The sequence below is a fragment of the Esox lucius genome, chromosome 21 (assembly GCF_011004845.1).
Source record: "Esox lucius isolate fEsoLuc1 chromosome 21, fEsoLuc1.pri, whole genome shotgun sequence".
NCBI classification, from domain to species: Eukaryota; Metazoa; Chordata; class Actinopteri; order Esociformes; family Esocidae; genus Esox; species Esox lucius.
In genome coordinates this window covers 25,601,724-25,621,290 of record NC_047589.1, presented here as the reverse complement: position 1 = coordinate 25,621,290, position 19,567 = coordinate 25,601,724, and the positions used below count along the sequence as shown (strand labels likewise).

Genomic DNA, 19,567 nt, shown 5'->3' with positions numbered 1-19,567 from the left:
TCGTTGCTGAGCAACCCCGGAAAAGAGCGTTCCTAATCGCAAAGCGTTTTGGGTAACGTAGTCTTCTAATCCTGTTGATCGCTGAAATAAACTTCTTGAAGACCTTATACATTCAGGTTTGACCATTTAATCGTTTTGGTATATGTTTTCTAGTTTATTATAGTTCAGAGTGTAATATACTCAGTGTAGTCATGTTTGAGGATTTTTGATTTTTTTATATACAGACAGCCCGATGTCAACTTTGTAACATGCTAAACCAGGAAGTTGACGGAAAGTAAGCTAGCCTACAAGAAAGTACTTTACAAATGTTTAAACATAAAATAAACAATTACAAAGCTTGATAAATAAAAACCAAATCTAAATCAAATGCAATTTTATTTTAGACTGACTGCAATGGATCAGTATTGGTGATGGAATTGCCAATTGCGTCAGACCTGGGTAGGCGGCTTGTTTTCTTTTCATTGCACAGCAGATATATCCATTCCCAATTTCACAGATCATGTAGTTCGGAAATATTTCAGTATAGTATAGTTTTTTTGTTAGTTAGCTGTTCCCACAGATTATAGCTTATTCTCCATCTTTTAAAAATAAATAATAGGTAGCAAATGTTTTGTTTTCTATTCACTTTTCTCATGGCTCTACAGTAGACACATGCTTTGCAATATGTTTGAAACAAATCAAATCACAACGAGAATAACAATACACATTGTCCCTAAATGTAACCAAACCACCCTTCCGCTTTAACTGCCAAGACTCAGTATTGATCGTTCTCATCCTTGACAGATGATCCAGGCCCTGGGAGCCTTTCTGGGGGGCAGACGCGGACTGTGAAGTCCCATCTGCTGGCTTCCAGAGAGCTTTTGGTGGCTGCCCTGTATAACCTTGCTCCCCTGCTGGACAGAGTCCTGGCGGCTGGCCTGCTCTCCCAGGAGAACTACTTTGAGGTGGGGGCGGAGAGGACCCCTCAGGGCCGTGCCCGCAGGCTGCTGGAGGTGGTTCAAGCTGAGATGGATGAGGTTGGGGCCAGGCAGTTCGTGGAGTGCTTGAGGAGCTGCAGGCAGCACTACCCCCGCCTCCGTGAATGGCTCAGCCCCGATGCAAGTATGGAACGCTTGTGTGTTAACACACGTATGTGTACGACTGGGCTAAAATTCTATGTCTCAGCAAAGATGGTCATTAAGTCAGCATGTGTTTTGTCTCTCCACACAGACATAGAGCGTGGACCCACAGGTATGACAATGTGACGTGACTAATGGGTCATCATTGGTGTAGCCTGGTGTTTTGAATAGTGGGCCATGGGTAATCTCCTGTCTGGTTCAGTGTCATGCTGTACTATTGGCCTTCCCCAGAGCGTCAGCTGCAAGCCCAGCTCAGCGTGCTGTGTAGCCGGTTGGGCTACTCTGTGCTGCCTGTCGCCCTGTCGCTGTTCTCCAACGGGACCCTGACCCAGTTTGAACTGGACCAGGTCCAGACAGCGCCCACGTCCTACCAGCAGACCCACCTGCTCCTGACTGCCTGTCTGGCAAAGGGAGAGAGGGCCTGCTGCCGCTTCTACCAGGCCCTGGGTAGTGAAGATCCACAGCTAGCCTCAGATATCAGCGGGGAGACTTCAAACGGTTGGTACACTTTGGCCTAACACACTCCTCTCACTCGTACTGGCTGTTTTCATGTTCTTTCTTTTTTTGCCCTAATGGATGCTCAGCCGGTGGCCTGGAAGAAGCTCAGCACGTCTCTGTGGTCACTGGTCATATCAGCTCTGTCGCAGTGGAGGATCATGGGGTTTGTAGTACTCCTGTGGAAGCGGTGGATCAGGGCGTCTGTAATGCTCCTGTGCAAGTGAGGGATCAGAGTGACTGTAGTATCCCTATAGGAGTTGAGGAGATTGGATCCTTCCCAGAAAACCACTCACCCTCAGGTACAGTGACCGCCAGGTAACTAGCCTCCACAGAAACACGCAGAGAGCAGAAGTGGCGGTTACACCACTGACTTCCCCCCCACCCAGGCGTGCTGTGGCAGGTGCTGTCTCAGCTGTCCGTGGTCCCCGGGGAGGACGCCAGGCTGAACGTGTGTGAGCTCGGGGTGGCCGTAGGTCTCCCCAGGAGGACGATCCGAGAGTGCCTGCTGGAGGAGGTGGAAGTGGGGGACGCAGCTCAGCTCAAGGCCCTGGTTGACCTCTTCCTCAGTAAGACCGGGGATACCACGAGGCTTCTGGCCAGGATGTCAGAGAGTACGGCACAGAGTAGGTCCCCGCTTTCTACTCAATTGTCAATCTGGTTCAGGGACTTCTCTAGCTACCTGTCAGTAACGACGACGCTAACCTGTTTTGTTGTTTGCAGGGGTGCTGCTTTCGGAGAGGGGATGCATGTTGCTGAAGCTACTGCTGGAAGCTAAGGCCTTCCTTCATTCTGGGGACCACCGACACTTGGGAGCTGAGGAGCATGTGGACAAAGTGTGGATCATCTTCAGCTTCGTCATGTGGGACATCACAGCAGAGGTCCTGGAGGAGCCCACGGTGGAGCCATGGGAGCCCAAGGCAGGAGTCAGTCTGTTACGAGGCAGTGAGAGAGTTGAGACGGAGCTTCTCCAGGAGCTGGAGGAGTGTTGGGCGGAGGGAGGAACCGAGAACCTGTTGCAGAGCATTAGGGTTTTGGCCCAGGTGCTACGAGACCTCCACCCCCTCCAGGACAGAGTGTGCCTCTCCCCCCCAGAGGGCAGTGTGTACTCCTGCCGTCCTCACAGACTTCACCGGGTCACCCGTTTCCAGGGCCTGCCTGCGCGGACCATCCGCAAAGCCCTGGGCCACGGAGCTCCCTCCGCCTCCGCCCCTCTCCCCAGCCAGTACAGAGACCTCTGTTTCTGCATCGCACGTCTGCTGAACAGGGTGAGCCCAGAAGAAGGGGCCGCCACCACGGATCTCTCCCAGGCTCCCAGCGCCGCCATCACCCAGCACATCCGCTCAGCCCTCGCCCGGTCCGCGTTCGGATCCCAGAGCTTTGACGCTGGGGTGAGACATAGGGTCCTGTCTGTGGTCAAGTACAACCCGGTCCAGTGGGGCCTGTCGAACTTACAGGAGCTGCACAGAGACACCCTGTTAGGCCTGGAGAGCTACCTGAAGCCCGGGGAACATCACAGCTTCCAGCTGCTCCTGGAGAGAGTGCAGGTCTTGGGCGGGTCGGTGATACACTGGGCCGGGAGGGTCCGGGGCCCGGTCAACATCGACCACGGCGTGGAGGAAGTCCTCGGATTCGTCACCTCCAAGCCGGCCTCGTTCCTGGTCAGTGTTAGTTGTCGTGGTTACGAAAGGGGCGGGTTCTTCTGGGTGCGCGAGCCTCGCTGCGTGTGTCTGTCCGGGCTTGGGGAGGGCGGGGTGCCGGGTTTAGGGGACACCCCGGGGGTTTTGGCTGTGGAGGGAGAGACTGTGTGGGTGAGGGAGGGGAGTCAGGTCAGGGAGAGGGGGACAGAGCTGTCGGCCACGTTACTGGAGATGGGCTGCTGTTTTAGGGTCAACACCTCAGGGACATTTTGCCAGGTCAAGTTCATTTACAAGACAGGGAACATCTCTGCTGTAGCTGAGAAGAACTGTGAAGTAGTCTGAGTCGCTCATATTTAACACCAGAACCAAATAGTATTCTGGTTATTAATGTGGATTGCATAAGTATTCAGCCCCCTTGGACATCTTCAACATGTTGCCTTACAATGTGTTACTGAAATTTCCTGTGACGTTTGTCAGCAATTTCCACAACATATTTTGTAATGTCAAAGAGTAAAAACGTTTAATTAAATACAACACTAATATACTTCGATAAGATTAGTATTCAGCCCCTTTGACAGTGAGGTTTCTTGAGTATGTCTCATACAGCTAATGTATTGTTTTGGATGTGTCCTAATGTCAATGCAATTAGAACAAATAATGTATTCATTAGTTTTTTGCGATATTATGATAGGGCCTTGTGGCACGTGGATGCATGTCTTTGTGGTATGTCTTTCTGTTTATTGTTCACTCAGTCTTTAATTCATTATTGTATTGTTGGTACAATGTGGCTGGAAATCCATTGCGGTTTTGAAATCACAAATGGAGAAACGTGAAATGCAGCACATACTAAAAACAACAAATGTTGCTGACTTCCTTTAAGCATGGAGGAGTGAGTCAGTATTCATCCACAGCAATGAGACTGATCAGCTACAAGAAGCTTTTGGTTGCCGTGGTAGCAGCTAAGGGTCATCAAGATGCTATGTGACTGATCATTAAATAAGCATAAACCTTGTATTGTCTGTTTAATCAGGTTTACTTTTTAACCTCAGGTCTTAGTTAAAAATAAACAGTGACGAAAATAGAAGGAACTCAGAAAGGGGAAACTGTATGCCTTCTAATAATTCTCTGAAATTTCTACAGATTCTTGACATCATGGAATAGTTTCTGCTCTGACCGGCATTATCGCCTGTGGGACCCTATAGACAGGTCTCTCATTCTAAATAATGTCCAAACTATTTAAATCGGCCATTTGTGGAATCCAATAAACTACAGTTATCTATACTAAAGGTGTTAAATGATATGGCCCCTACCAAAAAGTTTGTGTTCCCTAGAATTTGAGTGCACTACCAAAACAACCTTAAATTACCAATAGTTTATTTTAAATTCTGTAAAACACTAACACTGTAAAAACTGCAAAGTAAAAACTGTTAAAAATAGAAAAGAGTTTTGAGTAAGAGTTGCAGTCTTCGGTTATTTAACATGTGTGGACAACGCAAACCAGCCTTCTCCTTTCAGCTTGTCCACCTGTACAGGACAGAAGAGGAAATGGTATGATCATTAAAAACAAAAACACAAAACATTCCACAATACAACAGTGTGTGTATTTGTGTGTACCGGAGTCCTGCTCCTTTTGGACTGTGCTCCAAGGTTCTGTGGAGAGACCATACCAGCAGACCTGCAACAGAAGATTTCAAGATGACCATCATTCCCTGACCTCTGGCCTCTTCATCCCCAAAGAACCAAAATGCTAAACCAGGAAAACAAAACTGAGAACCTAACTGGGAGAATACATAGCAGGATTTCAGGGAAAAAACATCAAGCAGGTTGTAGAGTTTATCAACCTTTATTCTATCAGCTTTAATGACAAGAAAACAGTGCTCTATCATTTCCAGCACACCAAGGACCTGGGGAAGAGAGGAGTATAATGTGGATTATTTACTTCCCTCATGGGTCACACAGCTGTGATTTACTTACAGCCTACTGCCTCTGCTGCCCAGGGGAGACAGATCCTGTTCAGCCAGTGGCTCTGGGTAAAGTCCCCCTGAGATGGAGAAAGTAGCAAGGTCACCATCTTCACACAATCGTCTTCACAACACACACACACCTTAGGAAGCCCACAAGTGCATAGTCCCCAACATCCTCTCTTCTCAAAACACACACACACACACACCACTGCCCTACCTGAGAGTGGTGGTATGGGGGACACAGAGGGGGAGACACTGGATGAGAAGGAGCTCTGTTTCTGTTGTTCTATTAGCTCTAGCAATCTGCTCCTGGCTGCTGCACTCTGCCTGTTGAGCTCAAGGAGGCGCTGTTCCACACTGCCGGGGCGCTCTGACACAACAGGCTAAAAGACACAGACCAGATGGTACTACACCTGTCAGACATGAGAAACCTGACTGTAGACACCAGTGAATGTTCACTTCGTGGAGCGTATCAGTGGCCATCACACACCGTGTTCTGTTCCATTTTCAAATGACCTGACCCGCTCTTTCTCTCTGCTGACCTCACCTGCTGGGTTTCCTGTTCCTCCTCATAGGGCTGTGTCTCCCTCTCTCCAACTGCCTGGGGGGTTGTTCGGCCCGTTCCATTTGTGACAGACCCTCTCTTCTCTGTTTTGTCTCCAGGTGATCCTCTGCTTGAACTTTGACCTTTGCTAACCTCCGATCCTGGGGGAGGGGAAGCTGGGTAGAATTGCCCCAGCTGAGCCCGTATGAGGGTGTTCTGACGGGTCAGCTCGGCAATCTGAGACAGCACAGCATCCTGGGAAGGCTGGGGGAAGAGGGGGTCAGGGTCCGAGTTGGGGGCCTCAGGGGGTGTAGAGTCAGGGTGGGGCCAGCTGGCGAGGGAAGGGGTGGGGAGAGAGGGGGCGTTGCAGAGAGGCAAAGAGCAACCGGCTGGGGAGAAGAAAGACACATTACAACAGAACAGAAACAGAGAGATAGAAGAGAGACTGAAGAAAGAGAGAGGGAGGGGAGGGGGGAAGAGAGAGGGAGGGGAGGGGGGAAGAGAGAGCACAACGTTACCTGAGGTTTGACTGCGTGGGCGGTTGTCTCTCTGCCGAGGAGGAGACAGCAGCACTGCTGGACAGAGACCAGGCAGCTCCAGGTCACAGAAGGTTACAGGACAGTCTGTAGAACAGCGTGGTGACAAATGTTCAGGTTCCGGGGGCTGGGGGGGGGGGGGGTGTCTGTGTGTTGGTGTCTGTGCCCGTGTGTGCGCGCCCTGACCTGTAGCTACGCTGCCAGCGTCTCGGGCCTCATCATCTCCGTCTCCACGCAGCACCCCCAAGCCCCCCAGCGCCAGGACCATGGCGTCCAGCCTCTCCTCCAGCCCGCTGGCCCTCTGCTGCAGACCAGCCTGAAGAGAAGCCACAGAAAACAGCAGACAGGGACCGTACTGGCCTCATTCTGATTTCATGACACATTAAAGACACACATCAGTGTTAGACTGTGTGTGAGGTCTGTGCTCACTTGTAGTACGGCGCTCTCCTCTCTCAAGGCCAGGGTCTCAGCTGTGAGGGCGTCTATCAATACCCGCTGCTCTTTCATATCTTCCTCCAGCCTTCTCCGCTCCTTCCTCTCCTTCTGGGCCTCCTCCGTTCTCTGACAGACGAGGAATACTGCCATCAATCAGACAGACCTTGCCAGTACCATAGCAGTGGTGACAGTTGTTAGACAAACCTGTCGGAGTAGTCTGGCCAGGCGGACCAGGGTAGACACCAGGGCCACAGAGAAGCCAGTGAGGCCCTGAGTGCTGCGCTGTGCTCCTGCTGTCCCATCTCCTCCTGGGGCTGTGGGAGGTTCCTCTGGGCCCTGGCCCTCCAGCTCCACTTCCACCTGGTCCAGCAGGCCTTGCAGCAGCCCCATGCTGGACTGGTTCCCACTCAGAGAGCTGAGGGCCAACCCATCCAGGCCTGTTTCAGTAGAGCGCCCCCTGCTGGCCTTTGAGGGCCGGCTCTTCCTCGCTACACATGAACACAAACGTTTAACACCAAATGAAAAGAGGAACGCAACATAAAACAATTTGAACTATTCTGTCAGTTGGAGTGATTATGAAGGACAAAGGAGAAATTCTCATTAACGGCGATGTACATTTATTTGAGCACAAAGAGATTGGAAAGAAATAAGCTATTTGTGGTTTTTGGAACATTTCTGGAACATTTTATTGCAGCATGGGAGGAAAAATGTATAGGTAGGTTTTTATTTTTGTTCAGTGTCATTTCAGTCACTTGGTAGATGCTCTCATCCAGAGGGATCCTGAGGCTCTGGGATTGGAAACAACAACCTTTTGTTCTCACTGGTCAAAAGATCTTAGGCTAACTACCACCCCCAACAGGTCTCTTAATGCAATAACCAATACACTGCTATACATTAATATGCTGAAATGTAGTCACTAGTAAGCGATAAATGCCTGTGGTTTTTATGCATTTTATCCAGTCGTACCTGAGTGGGTTATGGGAGGGTCGGGGTTCAGAACCTGACTGACCAGGGATGAACACTCCTCAGGTTCTGAAAGGGGCTGTTTGGATCGCACACGCTGGATCTTACCTGTAGCATTCAGAGCTGGAAGGAGAAGACGATGAACAGGGGGCCAAGAAGAAAAGAATGAGGGATGAAGATGTGTACTTCAGACGCATCATTGTAGTGTTCCTCTGAAAAGAAACGATTCTCACCTGCTTGTTCTCGGGTTCCCCCTGAGCCACAGGGAGTCTGAGGTGGGCTGACTGCTGACCCCTGGTGGTTGCGGTTAGATTGCCGCGTCCCGCCTCTTGTCAAAGACTTGGCTTTCATCTTGCGGGTGTTCACCCTGTATCTAACAACAGGAGAGGATGTGAGCTTGTGTCGAAAGCAACAGACGAGCCTCTGGTTTTAGTTCGTAGCGAGTACAGTTGTTTCCAAGTGGTTCACACGTGTCAGCACCAACCTGGTATCCGTATCGGAAATGTTCGACGTAGAAGGGACACTTCCTTGTTCACAGTGTTCTCCTTCCCAGTCGTCCAGCTCATTCAGAGCCTGGCAGGAAAATGGATACGTTGTTGAGATGTGGCAATGGCTTAAACGTATACACCACACACGTCAATTTATACCTGCGGGTCCATCATTGACTGGCTGAGCAGTGAGAGCTGTGTCGGGGTCTCTGGTTTCTGCAGGACGGGCAGGTCGTAGTCAGACCCACAGTCAGGAGCCATTGTTACACTGGGGAACCCTGACACACACAAATAATAAAATTACAGCAACCCCAGAGGCATGGAGACAAACAGTCACGTGAAAAAGACGGTACAACCCCTGGAAAGTTGTCCTTTCTGTGTGTCCAAACACTACAGGAACAATGCAATCTGGACAGATGAGTCAACTGTTGAGTTTTTGGCGAAAACCAAACATGGAATTGGAAAAGAAAAATGTCATACCAACCATAAAGGATGGAGGCGTGTCGTTATGGTTTGGGTCTGCCTTGCGTCCTCTGGGTAGCCAAAGTGGGCAACATAAGCTAATGAAGCTTGGGGTGTTCGAATGTTCCCCACATTATGAAAAGTGCATTTCAGTACACTCTTTCAGTGAATTCTAGCCTGTCAATAGCGTTGAAATGTCGATTACACAATACAATATCCATGTGTCCAAACAAAAAAAAAAGACACCTTTCCAGGCTGTGAACTTTTTCACATGACTGTAGGCTGCACAACAGCAAAACATTTAACACGAAAAGCAACTGAGAGCAGGAGGAGAGCAGCATCATACCAGTCTGCCTGCGAGGAGCATCTCCAAATAGGTCCTTGACCACTGCCATGGCTCTGTCTGACCTGGCCAGGACATCCTGCAGCTGGAACTGCCCAGAGAAAACCTGCCGCAGAGCAACACACAGGCCAGCACATATCGGGTGTGTGGTCAATTTGCACGAAAAACGGACGGTGCTCTGCATTTTTTTTCCCTTAACTGACATTTTCCTGTTCAGCAAAACAGAAATTATTTGGGGGAAAAAATCTGATTATGTGGCCACTGAGTAAAGACTGTTGCCCGCCCTCTGTCTAGTCTGGCCTAAAAAAACACTTGAGGCTGAACTAGGGAGAGATATCACTACCTGACCATTTGAAATAAAAAATAAAAATCTGTGAAACTGCCATGATCTGAACAAGTGGTCTGACTCACTTCTCTGATGATATTGAGGCTGGCGGGGTCAAGCGGTGGAGGGCTACCGAGAAGGCCGTTACTCCTTTTGCGTCTCATAGCTTTCTCTTTCAGCTCCCAATGGGCCACCGCTTGGTTATGGGACCGATGCATATCATGGCGACGACTCTGAGGACAGGAGTGAGCCAACACAGACAGACCTAGGCTACTTAACAAGCTCTAACACTTTCAAAAGCAGACAGATTGCGAGACAGAGAGGGGCATGGAGATGGATAAGGAGAAAGGATGGGTGATGGATGGACAGATGAATAGAAAAAGGGGATACGGAACACTAGAAAAATAACTTTTGGTCTTACCAGCTCCTCCGGTGTAGCTTTGTGTACAGAAAGGTCATGGACGGTGCTCTAAAAACAGCGAAAGATTAGATGCCATCGCGTTACAATTTTAACTATCTTTATTTGTTTATTAACATTATTTGAGTATCAACGACAGTACAAACTAAACAGAAGAACACTCACCACCCACTCTCTCTTAGTCGAACTGGCCTTCTTTGAACGCACTGCAGACCGTTTTCCCTGAATGTGCTGTGAACGGCCAAACCTCACAAACGACATTTGGTAAGAAAAAGATAGCTAGCTACCCTGGGAGAAAAGTATAAATCAACCAAATAGCTGGCTTGCTAAAGTTAGCTTGTTTAGCAAGAAAAGCTGTGTTTTCCGAAAGCTTTTGAGAAGTCACCCGGATACGTTACTCTTAAACCTTTGTCACCAGCTGACACACTATGTTAATACCTGCAACTGTTTTGATAGAAAAGTCATTAGTTACGTTGTGTTCATTGTTCTCTTTGGCTCCTACAGTTGTCAGAGCAGTTGCGCGGTTCTGGGTTAAATTATTGAACTTCCTAGTTACCAAGGACGCTGTTTGACGACAGAGCATAGTGGGAAATGTAGTCTTCATTAGCCACAAGCAAGGGCAGAAGGTTAGCAGCAATGTTTTATACTAAAAATAGAAAGGAAAATATCAAAAACTAATTGTACAACAGGTCAATACAAATAATAAATGAATATTAACAATGTAAATAATGTACATCATTTATCTCAATAATGACAATGAACAATTTGATATCTGCTAATATTTATGACCACCAGATGGCAATGTCATCTTATAAATTGTTTTCAAAACATTCATGGGACTTGAGCTGAGAGGTGAGCAAACAAGAATAGGGCCCTTATAGCCCAGTGTTTCTCAAACCTTTCCTTTGGGACCTAGTGGCGTTGAATGAATTTGATCAGTTACAGATATAGCATACTTCAACTTGGGAACAGATCATTCAGCCCTTGGATAGGAAATTAGGTGTGTGTGGTAAGTGTTTGTTGGCTACTGACTTGATTGCGTCTATTCATGTCTAAGTATGCGTGTGTCATGACCGTAGTTTGCAGGCACAAAGGTCAGTTTAAAGGGATAATGTATGAGTGCCTGCCGCTTCATTCTACAATCGGAGCTTTCTTTGTGTGCTAGGGGGTCCTAAGGGAGCAGCGACACCCAACACCGCACGGGGCTACCCTTGGAAGGCGGAGGGGCTCCTCGGAAAAGTGCGCGGTGACACTTGTTCTCACTGGCAACTGCTTGGCTGACTGGCGGGGCTGAGCACTGAAAGTCTAGGAAAATGCCCGCGACCATGCGCAAGCGCATTGCTGGACTAGTAGCCAACCTCTCAGGGAAACTAGACGGATTGATTCAAGGTTCTCCTCCTAGATGGACTCGGTTGCGGTACTGTATGAAGGGGGTGAAGTTAACATCTCTTTCACCTTCTGTTTCTAGCGTACAAATATAGACCTTTCCTTAATGTACACCGCAAACTGTGACTTTGATTTAGTCTCATGGTCAAGTTTAGTCTGTTGTAGAAAAGTCTTAAGGAGTTCATCGCATGACATGTATTAATTGAGGAGAAAAACAAGTTGCTCGTGGACTGGACAGAGGGACATAGGGAGATTCCGTGAGAACACTTGCAGAGCGCGTATGGATTACATGTAAAGCCAGTTTTGGTTTCGCAGGATCTCTGGGGAAAGTCATCGGAGAAGTGTATTTTCAGGAGACCATGGACAGCCTCGCTTCCGTGCCAGAGGGATTCAGCTCAGCCTGGATTGATGTTGGATGTACCCGGGGCTCCGAGAGCTCACAGTAGTTGAATGGAAACAAAGACGCGCTATGAAATAATAGAGCAGGTTATTTATAAGATTGGTGGCACATTTATTTATGTTCAAGGTATTTGATAATGTTTTTTTTTTTTTTTTAAAGGGTTACTAAAACTTTTGGGAATCTTGATAACTTCAAACAGTGGATACTTTTTAAAATCTTCGGTGACACATTTGTGGATCTATTGAATTAGGCCACTGACGAAATTTCACTGTCAAATGAAAGTTTCACATTTTTTTTGTTTTGTTTCCTTTTCGTAGCCTCTCTATTTCATTTATTTCATCCACCGTATCAGCCTTTTACCAAATCTTAAGTTAAACGAAAAAAAACGTCGGGCACCGGGATCGCGATGTGTGGTGGCCGAGGTCTCCCAATGTCTATCACAGTGGTTGTGACTTTACTCCTGGCTATTATTGACGTAAAGGCGAGTGGGGAGTACTGTCACGGTTGGCATGACAGCCAGGACACCTGGAGAGAGGGCTTCCAATGCCCGGAGAAGTTCGATGGTGAGGATGCTATCATCTGCTGCGGGAAATGCGAGCTCCGCTATTGCTGCGCCAGTACTGAAGCACGCCTGGACCAGGGGACTTGTGACAACGATAAGCAGGCGCAGGAACCTGGCACGGAAAGCAAGGAGAACAAGGACACGGGCGCGGGTAAGAACTAAGTCTCTCTGTCTGACCCAGGGCGGTCAGCCTAGGGGCGACACCACTGCTATGTTCCAAACGCTCAGCTGCACGGCTCCAATGCTCTCCTTGTCTACTAAGAAGTATAATGTAATTCATAAATTTAATTGTACACTGTCCCAGTTTAAATTGTTTAACGTGATTACGTTACGGCTGCAATATTGCACATCCAAGTAGCTGAGAGTGAGACAGAAATAGTCTAATTGCCTCCATTCTAAAGAAGTAGGCCACATTTGCCTAATGCTAAAAGTCATTACAATTAATTGCAGCGTTACAAATATTTGGGTGTCTTTACATTTTTTGCAACGACCATCTCTCTGGAAGTTTACATTTCGCATAGATAGCCTACAGTATAGGTATATGTAGCGGCTCAGTTGGCAGCAACAGCTGCAGTCACTGCGGCGCGGAGGACACCCTAGAAAGCCAACTAACTGCCCACTCACAAATGGCAAATTGTGCTACGCGGCGTTATAAATAGGCTAGCTGTGTTTGTTCTAGGTCTAGCTAACACCCTCGCGCTGCTGGGATTGCAGAGCTCGAGCTCAGAGCGAACTGTCCCCACGAGGATCAAGTTTGGACTTGACCGGATCTTTAGGGTAACGGCTTGCGACGGCGCTGACAGCTCTGTTCATAAAACAAATTGCGTTATGCCGTGCAGGCTATGATTTCCCCGCGCTTACGTGTTCATTCTCATTCCAAACAACTCGAAAGTGGGCTCCTTGTGGGTCGCTGATGTTTGTTATGTTAAAAAGACATACGTTTTTCTAGTTAACTTCAGATGATTTCAAGGCACTGTTTTATTATCTACAGGCCGTTTGACGTTTCGCTGGGATGACCAATTGTGCACGGAACGGAAGCCCCAGAACAATGTCAGATTGTAACCTCCTCATCTCCGGCTTAGTAAGCCTTCTTAGCCCGGTGACTTGGTAGCGGCCAGGCAATTGAGGGTGATTGCAAGAACAGATGTCATAACTCTGTCATAATTGAAAGCAGATTTGCAGCAAAACTTCAAGGTCTTAACAGGTTTTAGGCCTTCATGTTTCCTCACAAAAAGCTGCAGATGAAGAGGTACATTAATGATTTCAAGTGACAAAAGGAGTGGCACATTAACTATGAGTCCAAAATTAGTTTTGGTCACTTTGCAAGACAGAGAAAATAGTCCAGATATCAAAAAGACATTTCAAGCCTTGTGGCTTAGTTTACAGAGATATTCAACTCTTACCTAACGAAGGCCGGAGCCTGATGCTTTTCTGTTCTACCTCATCATTAATTATTGTACCTACCTGGTGTCCCTGGTCTATATAAGTCCCTGAGTAGAGGTTTGCAATGACAGAATGGAGTGGAACTGGCTTCAAGGTCCAGAATTGAAATCCCCTGGCCTAGTACGATGTTCCTCTACTATTGGGTTGCATGCTTGTTCCGCCAAGGTCTTGGATTAGATACGTTTGTTAAATCATTAAAATGTTAATGTACAAATGTGGCTTAATGTGGTGTAGGCCGATGCCACAGTGCAAACAAACTTCTACAGGGCGCCTTTGAATCTGGTCCACCAGGCTTTAAGCAAAAAACTCACTACTCAATCTTTTCCCACTATCTCTGTCATAGAAGTAAAGATGCCCCCCCCCGCCCCAAAAAAAGATAATAAATAAATAAATAATAAATAAATGAGGACACTGCGTGCCTTTATTGCTGAGTATACAGTATGTTCCTCTGCTGACATTTGCTGAAACAGTTATTCCTAACGACTGCAAAAGACAATGTATGTATGCTTTACAATCATCCGTTATCTCCTGAAAGGACTATGAATGTACGTACAGGACAAGCTCATACAGTGGAAAGCGGCCAAAATAACTTAACCCGGGGAGGATTCTTCTCCCAAGAGCCAAAAACAAAAAGGAAGCCTTTTGTCATCCAAGGCACCGTTTGTACGTTACATTCATTTTTCATCCACGGGGCGATCGATTAATCACGAAGCAAGGATGCACATGGCCCAGACATTGAATAACCTTCTGGATATTACAGAAACATCAGGAAGATGTGTGGGATTCAGGAAGGGGGGGGGGGGGGTTGAATTGGGGAGGCGAGGAGCAGCCAGCTACAGCTACACACAATATGCCTAAACCAGAACAGAGAGATGGGGGGGGGGGGGCGGGGGGGTGTAACTACACCCCAGTCCGCCCCTGCAGCAACAGGTGTGAACTAGACTATATGGTAACAATAGAAGCTGCTCTCCAACAGACACCTCCACAGCAGGGTGCTGGCCTGACCTTCTGTGGAGCCATTTTGCTCGCGTCTGTCGCAATATAAGTCCAAATGTTATTTTCACACAGTAGATTGGCTTTTGGGCCTTGATTCATGTCCATAGGAAAAGCCGTCTGTGGTACGTTGGCTGTCTTGAAAATGTTAACTCATAAGTGAACTGGACCACGGTACGGTTGGTCTTCGGGGTATCGTGGCCAACGTTGCTGTTTCTGTTCAGTAGGATATAGGTCATGGTCTCAGGTTATTGACGTCCTAGACTCTCAGATTCTACCGGAATAATCTGGAATAAAACTTTAATACGGCCCTATAGAATTAGACTTTGAAAGTGAGAAAGGGAGAGGGATAGAGAGAGAGAGAGAGGGAAAGGGAGAGAGATAATTTAAGAGGAAATGGAGAAGGGAGGTATACTACATAACACTTTGGAATATTAAAACTGGAAAATGAGTAACTTCACCAGAGGAACGTTAAATACCATTAAATCAGTCATAATAGAAGTGTGCTCCTAATTGTGTTTCAAAAGGGTACGTAAGTGTGTGTGTGTGTGTGAGAGCAAACACCTCCACTCGGCCAACAATCCCCATGAGCCCTCACTGTTCGGTCAAAAGTTACAGAAACACCCTGAAAAGAAAAATACACATGTTTTTTATCAACCTCATTAAACCACACACTGCCCACCTTCACTCTGTGCGACATGTAGCCTAGCGCTGGACTGTCAATTCATATTGGATCCCCACAACCGGAACATGGTCTTCTGGACATCATGGGACGACTGTCTGATTTACAGTTGACATATAACAGAGTAGCAGCTGTGTCCTCTGTTTTGGTACGTTGAGGAGTAAATTACATGCTAACGCAGTAAAGAATCATCCACATCTAACGAACAGTGACCCGTTTCATCTCAGGAGTCACGGCTCTTAATCTGGGGGGCGAAACGGCTCCAGTGAGATCACCCAGTGAGTGGCGCACAGTGTTTTGGAAGTCTGCGTGTTTGTCTGTTACATTTTAGATTTTGGGGGATCTTTGTGTAGATTTGACCCATTCTGGTGTTTTTCTACCAAGTAAACGTCTGAGCATGTGTATATTTACTTCACGATTAAAAGTGACTGATTTTATTTAATGTTGAAAATGTATGTAAACAGGCCTCTTTCAGTAACCCAAATCAGCCTCTTTAATGTTACATTAAATGCGGATTACAGTAAAGGGACAATGCCAGATTTAAGGACCTAGCGTGGCATGGATTTATATAGAGGGAAGAGGTCAAATCAAACACACACACACACGCGCGCGCACACACACAGATACATACAGACACCCGCACACCCCTGAGACACAGGGGTGCCAGGTCAGTAGAGAGGGCGGAGGGGTCACAGCTGGGCGTGCAGGATTAGAACAGATCAAAACAAAGTTAATAACTGCTAATGAGGTACCGGGGCCCCCCTCCGGGGACATGCCACTAGTCCACCTCTGTCTCTCCCTTTCTTCCTCCCCTCCCCTCGCTCCATCTTTTGTCTTGCCGTCTCAGTAACTCCTTCCGCCACTAACGCGTCAGAGGTTTGGGTTTGTGTGTGAGGTGGACGTATGCGAGGGCTAACAGCTCGTGGTTTAACTTTCCCTTGCAGTCTTTCGACTTGGCTAATTTAAGCGTGTTTCTTTCATGATCATGTTCAAATTCGGTTGACCCTGACGGTGGAAGCCGATGGCAGAATAAACCTCTTTGTGTGTTTGTGCTGTAATGTGTTTACCTAGCCGGCGCTGGTTCTGAGGAAGTTTACTCGGGTATAGTGGAAACGGGCCTGCTGGTTGCTTCCTGTTTTCATTCATTTTTTATTTTCTTAAAAATCCATTCATTATCAACAGCTAACCATACCCTCCTACATCTCCCCCCCTTTTGCTCCCTCTCAATCAATCACTCCCTCTTTCTCTCTTCCTTTCTCCTCTCTGTTTTTCTCTCTCTCTCTCCACAGTGCCCATATACGTTCCTTTCCTGATCGTAGGCTCTGTCTTCGTTGCCTTTGTCCTGGTGGGTTCCGTGGTTGCCGTGTGCTGCTGCCACTGTCTCCGCCCCAAACAGGAACTGTCGTCAGGGGGCAGCGGAGGGGGCGGGTCCGGCGGTGGCCGTCTCCTCGAGACCATTCCCATGATGGCCAGCGTGGGCACCTCTCGCGGCTCCTCCTCCCGCCAATCAAGCACGGCCACCTCGTCGAGCTCGTCCGCCCCCCCCCGCGCAGGCGCCTCGCCCCGCCCCCCAGCCCATGATGCGGACCCAGGCCTCCTGTTGTCTCCCCCCGGACGCCAGTGTCTTCGTCAACATGCCCACCAACTTCTCCGTGCTCAACTGCCAGCAGGCCACCCAGATCATGCCCCACCAGGGACAGTACATCCACCCCCAATACATCGGCTACGCCACCCACCACATGTCCCCACCACAGGGGGTGTATCTGGACCCCAACCAGGGGGGCTACAGACAGCTGCAGTCCCCCTATCCCCCGCCGACCAGTGTGGCCAGTGTCACCAGCGAGCAGAAGTTCCCCCCGGTAACAGTTTGAGGAGGGGCCCCCTTTCGGGGACTGTGTTTAACAGACCTTGTGAGGACTGTGTTCCTGCTCCGCCAGAAAGCCTTGTGAGGACCGCATGAGAAACCCTATAGGGACGTTGGGAGCTTGCCAGCTTGGAGGGAGAGTAATATGGACTCGCACAGAGGACTCGTAAAAACCCTGACTGGGATCTGTGCCCACCCAGCCATAGTGTGCTGCCTGTTTGTCCTGTGTGTTTGATCAGTGGAGGTTTGGCCGAGTTGTCCTCAGGGTAACGGTTATGAGCATGTTGACCCCCCCACCCCAACATGCCACGCCAGGTGTGTCTCTCTCCGTCCTAATTGGTGTTGCAAAATCTTCAATAAATTACCCCGGTTTTTCAGAAATCCTGGCTGGAGGTTTCAAAATGTCCCCATCATTCCCTCCTGATTTTTGTGTTTTTCAGAAACCCAGGGAATTTATTGAAAGTTCCCAGGATTTTGCAACGCTAGCCCTAGTATCTTATTCGAGAGAACACGCAGAGGAGAACGTGTACCTGCGTGTTTACCAGCCCGGGGTTTGTCTGTGTAGCATGTGTTGTATGTGTTAATGAGTGAACATGTATGCACAGTATGAGTAAGGGCGCTGTGTCCAGAGTGGACACATTGGTGTGTGTGGTGTGTGTGACTGACTTTATAGTATGTCCCTGTGTGCACGTGTTGTGTGACTGTGTGTGTGTGTGTGTGTGTGTGTTGCTGGACGGTCGTGTGTTAACAGATGTACTGTATTATGTATGTGAGGATGTGTGTATATGAGCCTGTGTGTAGTATGTAATGGGAGAAACAGGTGGTGGATGGGAAAAGCGGTCCGCAATCCCTGTAGGCCGGTAAAACTCTAATGAAGTGAGCGCACACACACTCCCTCCTGCCCACTGCCTTGAGCAAAAGCACACACACACACACACATACACGCGCGCTCACACATGCGCTCACGTGGACATGAGATAACCCGCGAAATGAAAATACACGACACTCACACAAGCCTTTGGAAATACATTTTCCCAAAAGGCAAACGGAGGTACTACAGTGACCCTCTCGCTCCCTGTGTGGCTGTGACCAACAGCCTTCTGAGAGTCGCTTCGTTAATTATGCAGTAAAAGCTGTCTGCCAACAGTTCCACTTCACTGAGTCTCTGTCCTGTGAAAGAGGCATGTGTGTATGTGTGTGTCTGCTTACTCATGGTACACTGGAATTGGCTGGATGGTTCAAGGGCAGTTTCAACATTTTGAGTCAGTTCTTTTCACATCAGCAGGTTAGAAAAATAACAGCTACAAAGTCAACAAGACACCGGTCGTCGTGATGGGTAGTCAGTCTTAAAGTTTTTTTTTTTTTTTACTTTGGAAACACTCCTGCCTTGTGCACTGTTTAGTAACTTGCTCTTTACTGGGGCTGTACGTACTCCCCTTTAAGAGCTTGCTGCCAGTTCCTGAAATCGCAGAAGTGCGTAAGTGTCCGTGAATGGCCTCATTTGATTGTGCACTGTCTGTTCAATCAGCTGCCTGTGTGTGAAACACAGGAGTGACATTTTCCACATGAATTATAATAAATATTAAACAGTGTCCAAACTGTCATGAAGTCGGCTGTCTGTTCTGCCTGAAGGTCAGCTGTTGTTGTTTCAGACGTAAACAGCACATTGCTCAATTCTGGCTTGTTAATGAAAGTGTCTACCTTTACTACCAACTTCACAGTTGTTGGTGCCATCTGTTCTTAAAGCATCCATGTCACCCCCCCCCCCCCCCCGACACACACACACACACACATACACAACCTGCATGTTCTGTGTTCTGAGTTAGAGAGGCACTGCCTGTTGCCATGGTGGCAGTCTAAAGGCTGCCTCCGTCGCGGCAGGGGTTGACATTTACACACGTTTAGAAACAACACTCTGAGTTTTAAAACTGACAGCCAGCATGGGCCAAACCACAAAATGGTCTCAACGTGTGAGCGGCCAACACACACACAGACACATTTACACTAAACCGCACACACTTTTGCACACACTCTTGGTCTTTCTCACACTTACAGACACACAATAACACACAACATACATACTTAGGTAGCATATTGTAATGCCTATAAACACAGTAATTACACACACAGACAGGAATACCACCCAGCACAGACAACACACACCAGTCACCGTTTGTTATCATCAGACACAACGCTCTTGGTAATAACAAACCACAAAAACTCCAGTCACTAAATCCCTGCTATTTCCTCCGCACTGGTGGGGACACAGGGATTTAACTCCTCTATGGAACCTGAGTGGACTAGAACTGATGGCGGCATGGAGAGAGGAGGTGGACGAGGATTTGAAGGGGAGGTGAAATAGCTCTTACAGCCTTAGAGGAGAAATAGATTCCCCACACTGGAGGCCCAGGGAGACGTTCAGGAAGGTGGGTGTAGGATCTCCATGTTGCTTCATACTGATCAGAGGCAGGAGTCGGACTTGTGGCTCACATTTGAAATGAAACGT

At 48.1% G+C, this 19,567-nt stretch overlaps 3 protein-coding genes across 8 annotated transcripts; 2 read left to right on the top strand and 1 right to left on the bottom strand.

Moving 5' to 3' along the window:
- The first annotated feature begins 6 nt into the window (after window positions 1-6).
- Window positions 7-4,265, top strand: LOC105021966. Of its 5 annotated transcripts, XM_010890025.5 has the most exons (9): window positions 7-116; window positions 225-274; window positions 384-438; window positions 784-1,101; window positions 1,210-1,230; window positions 1,350-1,616; window positions 1,703-1,915; window positions 2,003-2,239; window positions 2,337-4,265. In XM_010890025.5, exons 3-9 carry the CDS (start codon window positions 411-413, stop codon window positions 3,593-3,595), a joined length of 2,343 nt encoding a protein of 780 aa, XP_010888327.2. In that variant the 5' UTR covers window positions 7-116; window positions 225-274; window positions 384-410; the 3' UTR covers window positions 3,596-4,265. The 5 variants fall into 5 exon arrangements, with proteins under 5 accessions (XP_010888327.2, XP_019897335.2, XP_019897333.2 ...); XM_020041776.3 differs by having other exon boundaries at window positions 902-1,230; XM_020041774.3 differs by having other exon boundaries at window positions 784-1,230.
- Window positions 4,266-4,610: 345 nt separating this feature from the next.
- spice1 (spindle and centriole associated protein 1) lies at window positions 4,611-10,217 on the bottom strand. Of its 2 annotated transcripts, XM_013139662.4 has the most exons (17): window positions 9,897-10,217; window positions 9,735-9,782; window positions 9,400-9,546; window positions 8,992-9,094; window positions 8,343-8,461; window positions 8,180-8,268; window positions 7,929-8,068; window positions 7,699-7,818; window positions 6,937-7,220; window positions 6,727-6,858; window positions 6,484-6,613; window positions 6,280-6,384; window positions 5,765-6,150; window positions 5,435-5,600; window positions 5,228-5,294; window positions 4,868-4,928; window positions 4,611-4,777 (listed from the first exon to the last, which is right to left on the bottom strand). In XM_013139662.4, exons 1-17 carry the CDS (start codon window positions 9,990-9,992, stop codon window positions 4,724-4,726), a joined length of 2,247 nt encoding a protein of 748 aa, XP_012995116.2. In that variant the 5' UTR covers window positions 9,993-10,217; the 3' UTR covers window positions 4,611-4,723. The 2 variants fall into 2 exon arrangements, with proteins under 2 accessions (XP_012995116.2, XP_034145300.1); XM_034289409.1 differs by lacking the exon at window positions 9,897-10,217 and having other exon boundaries at window positions 9,400-9,578; window positions 9,735-9,772.
- Window positions 10,218-10,594: 377 nt separating this feature from the next.
- Window positions 10,595-17,168, top strand: LOC105021963 (protein shisa-2). Its single transcript, XM_034289226.1, is given in 4 exon segments — window positions 10,595-10,740; window positions 10,897-12,230; window positions 16,487-16,770; window positions 16,772-17,168. Coding segments are annotated over 3 exon segments (888 nt in total). The 5' UTR covers window positions 10,595-10,740; window positions 10,897-11,923; the 3' UTR covers window positions 17,069-17,168.
- The last annotated feature ends 2,399 nt before the right edge of the window (window positions 17,169-19,567 follow it).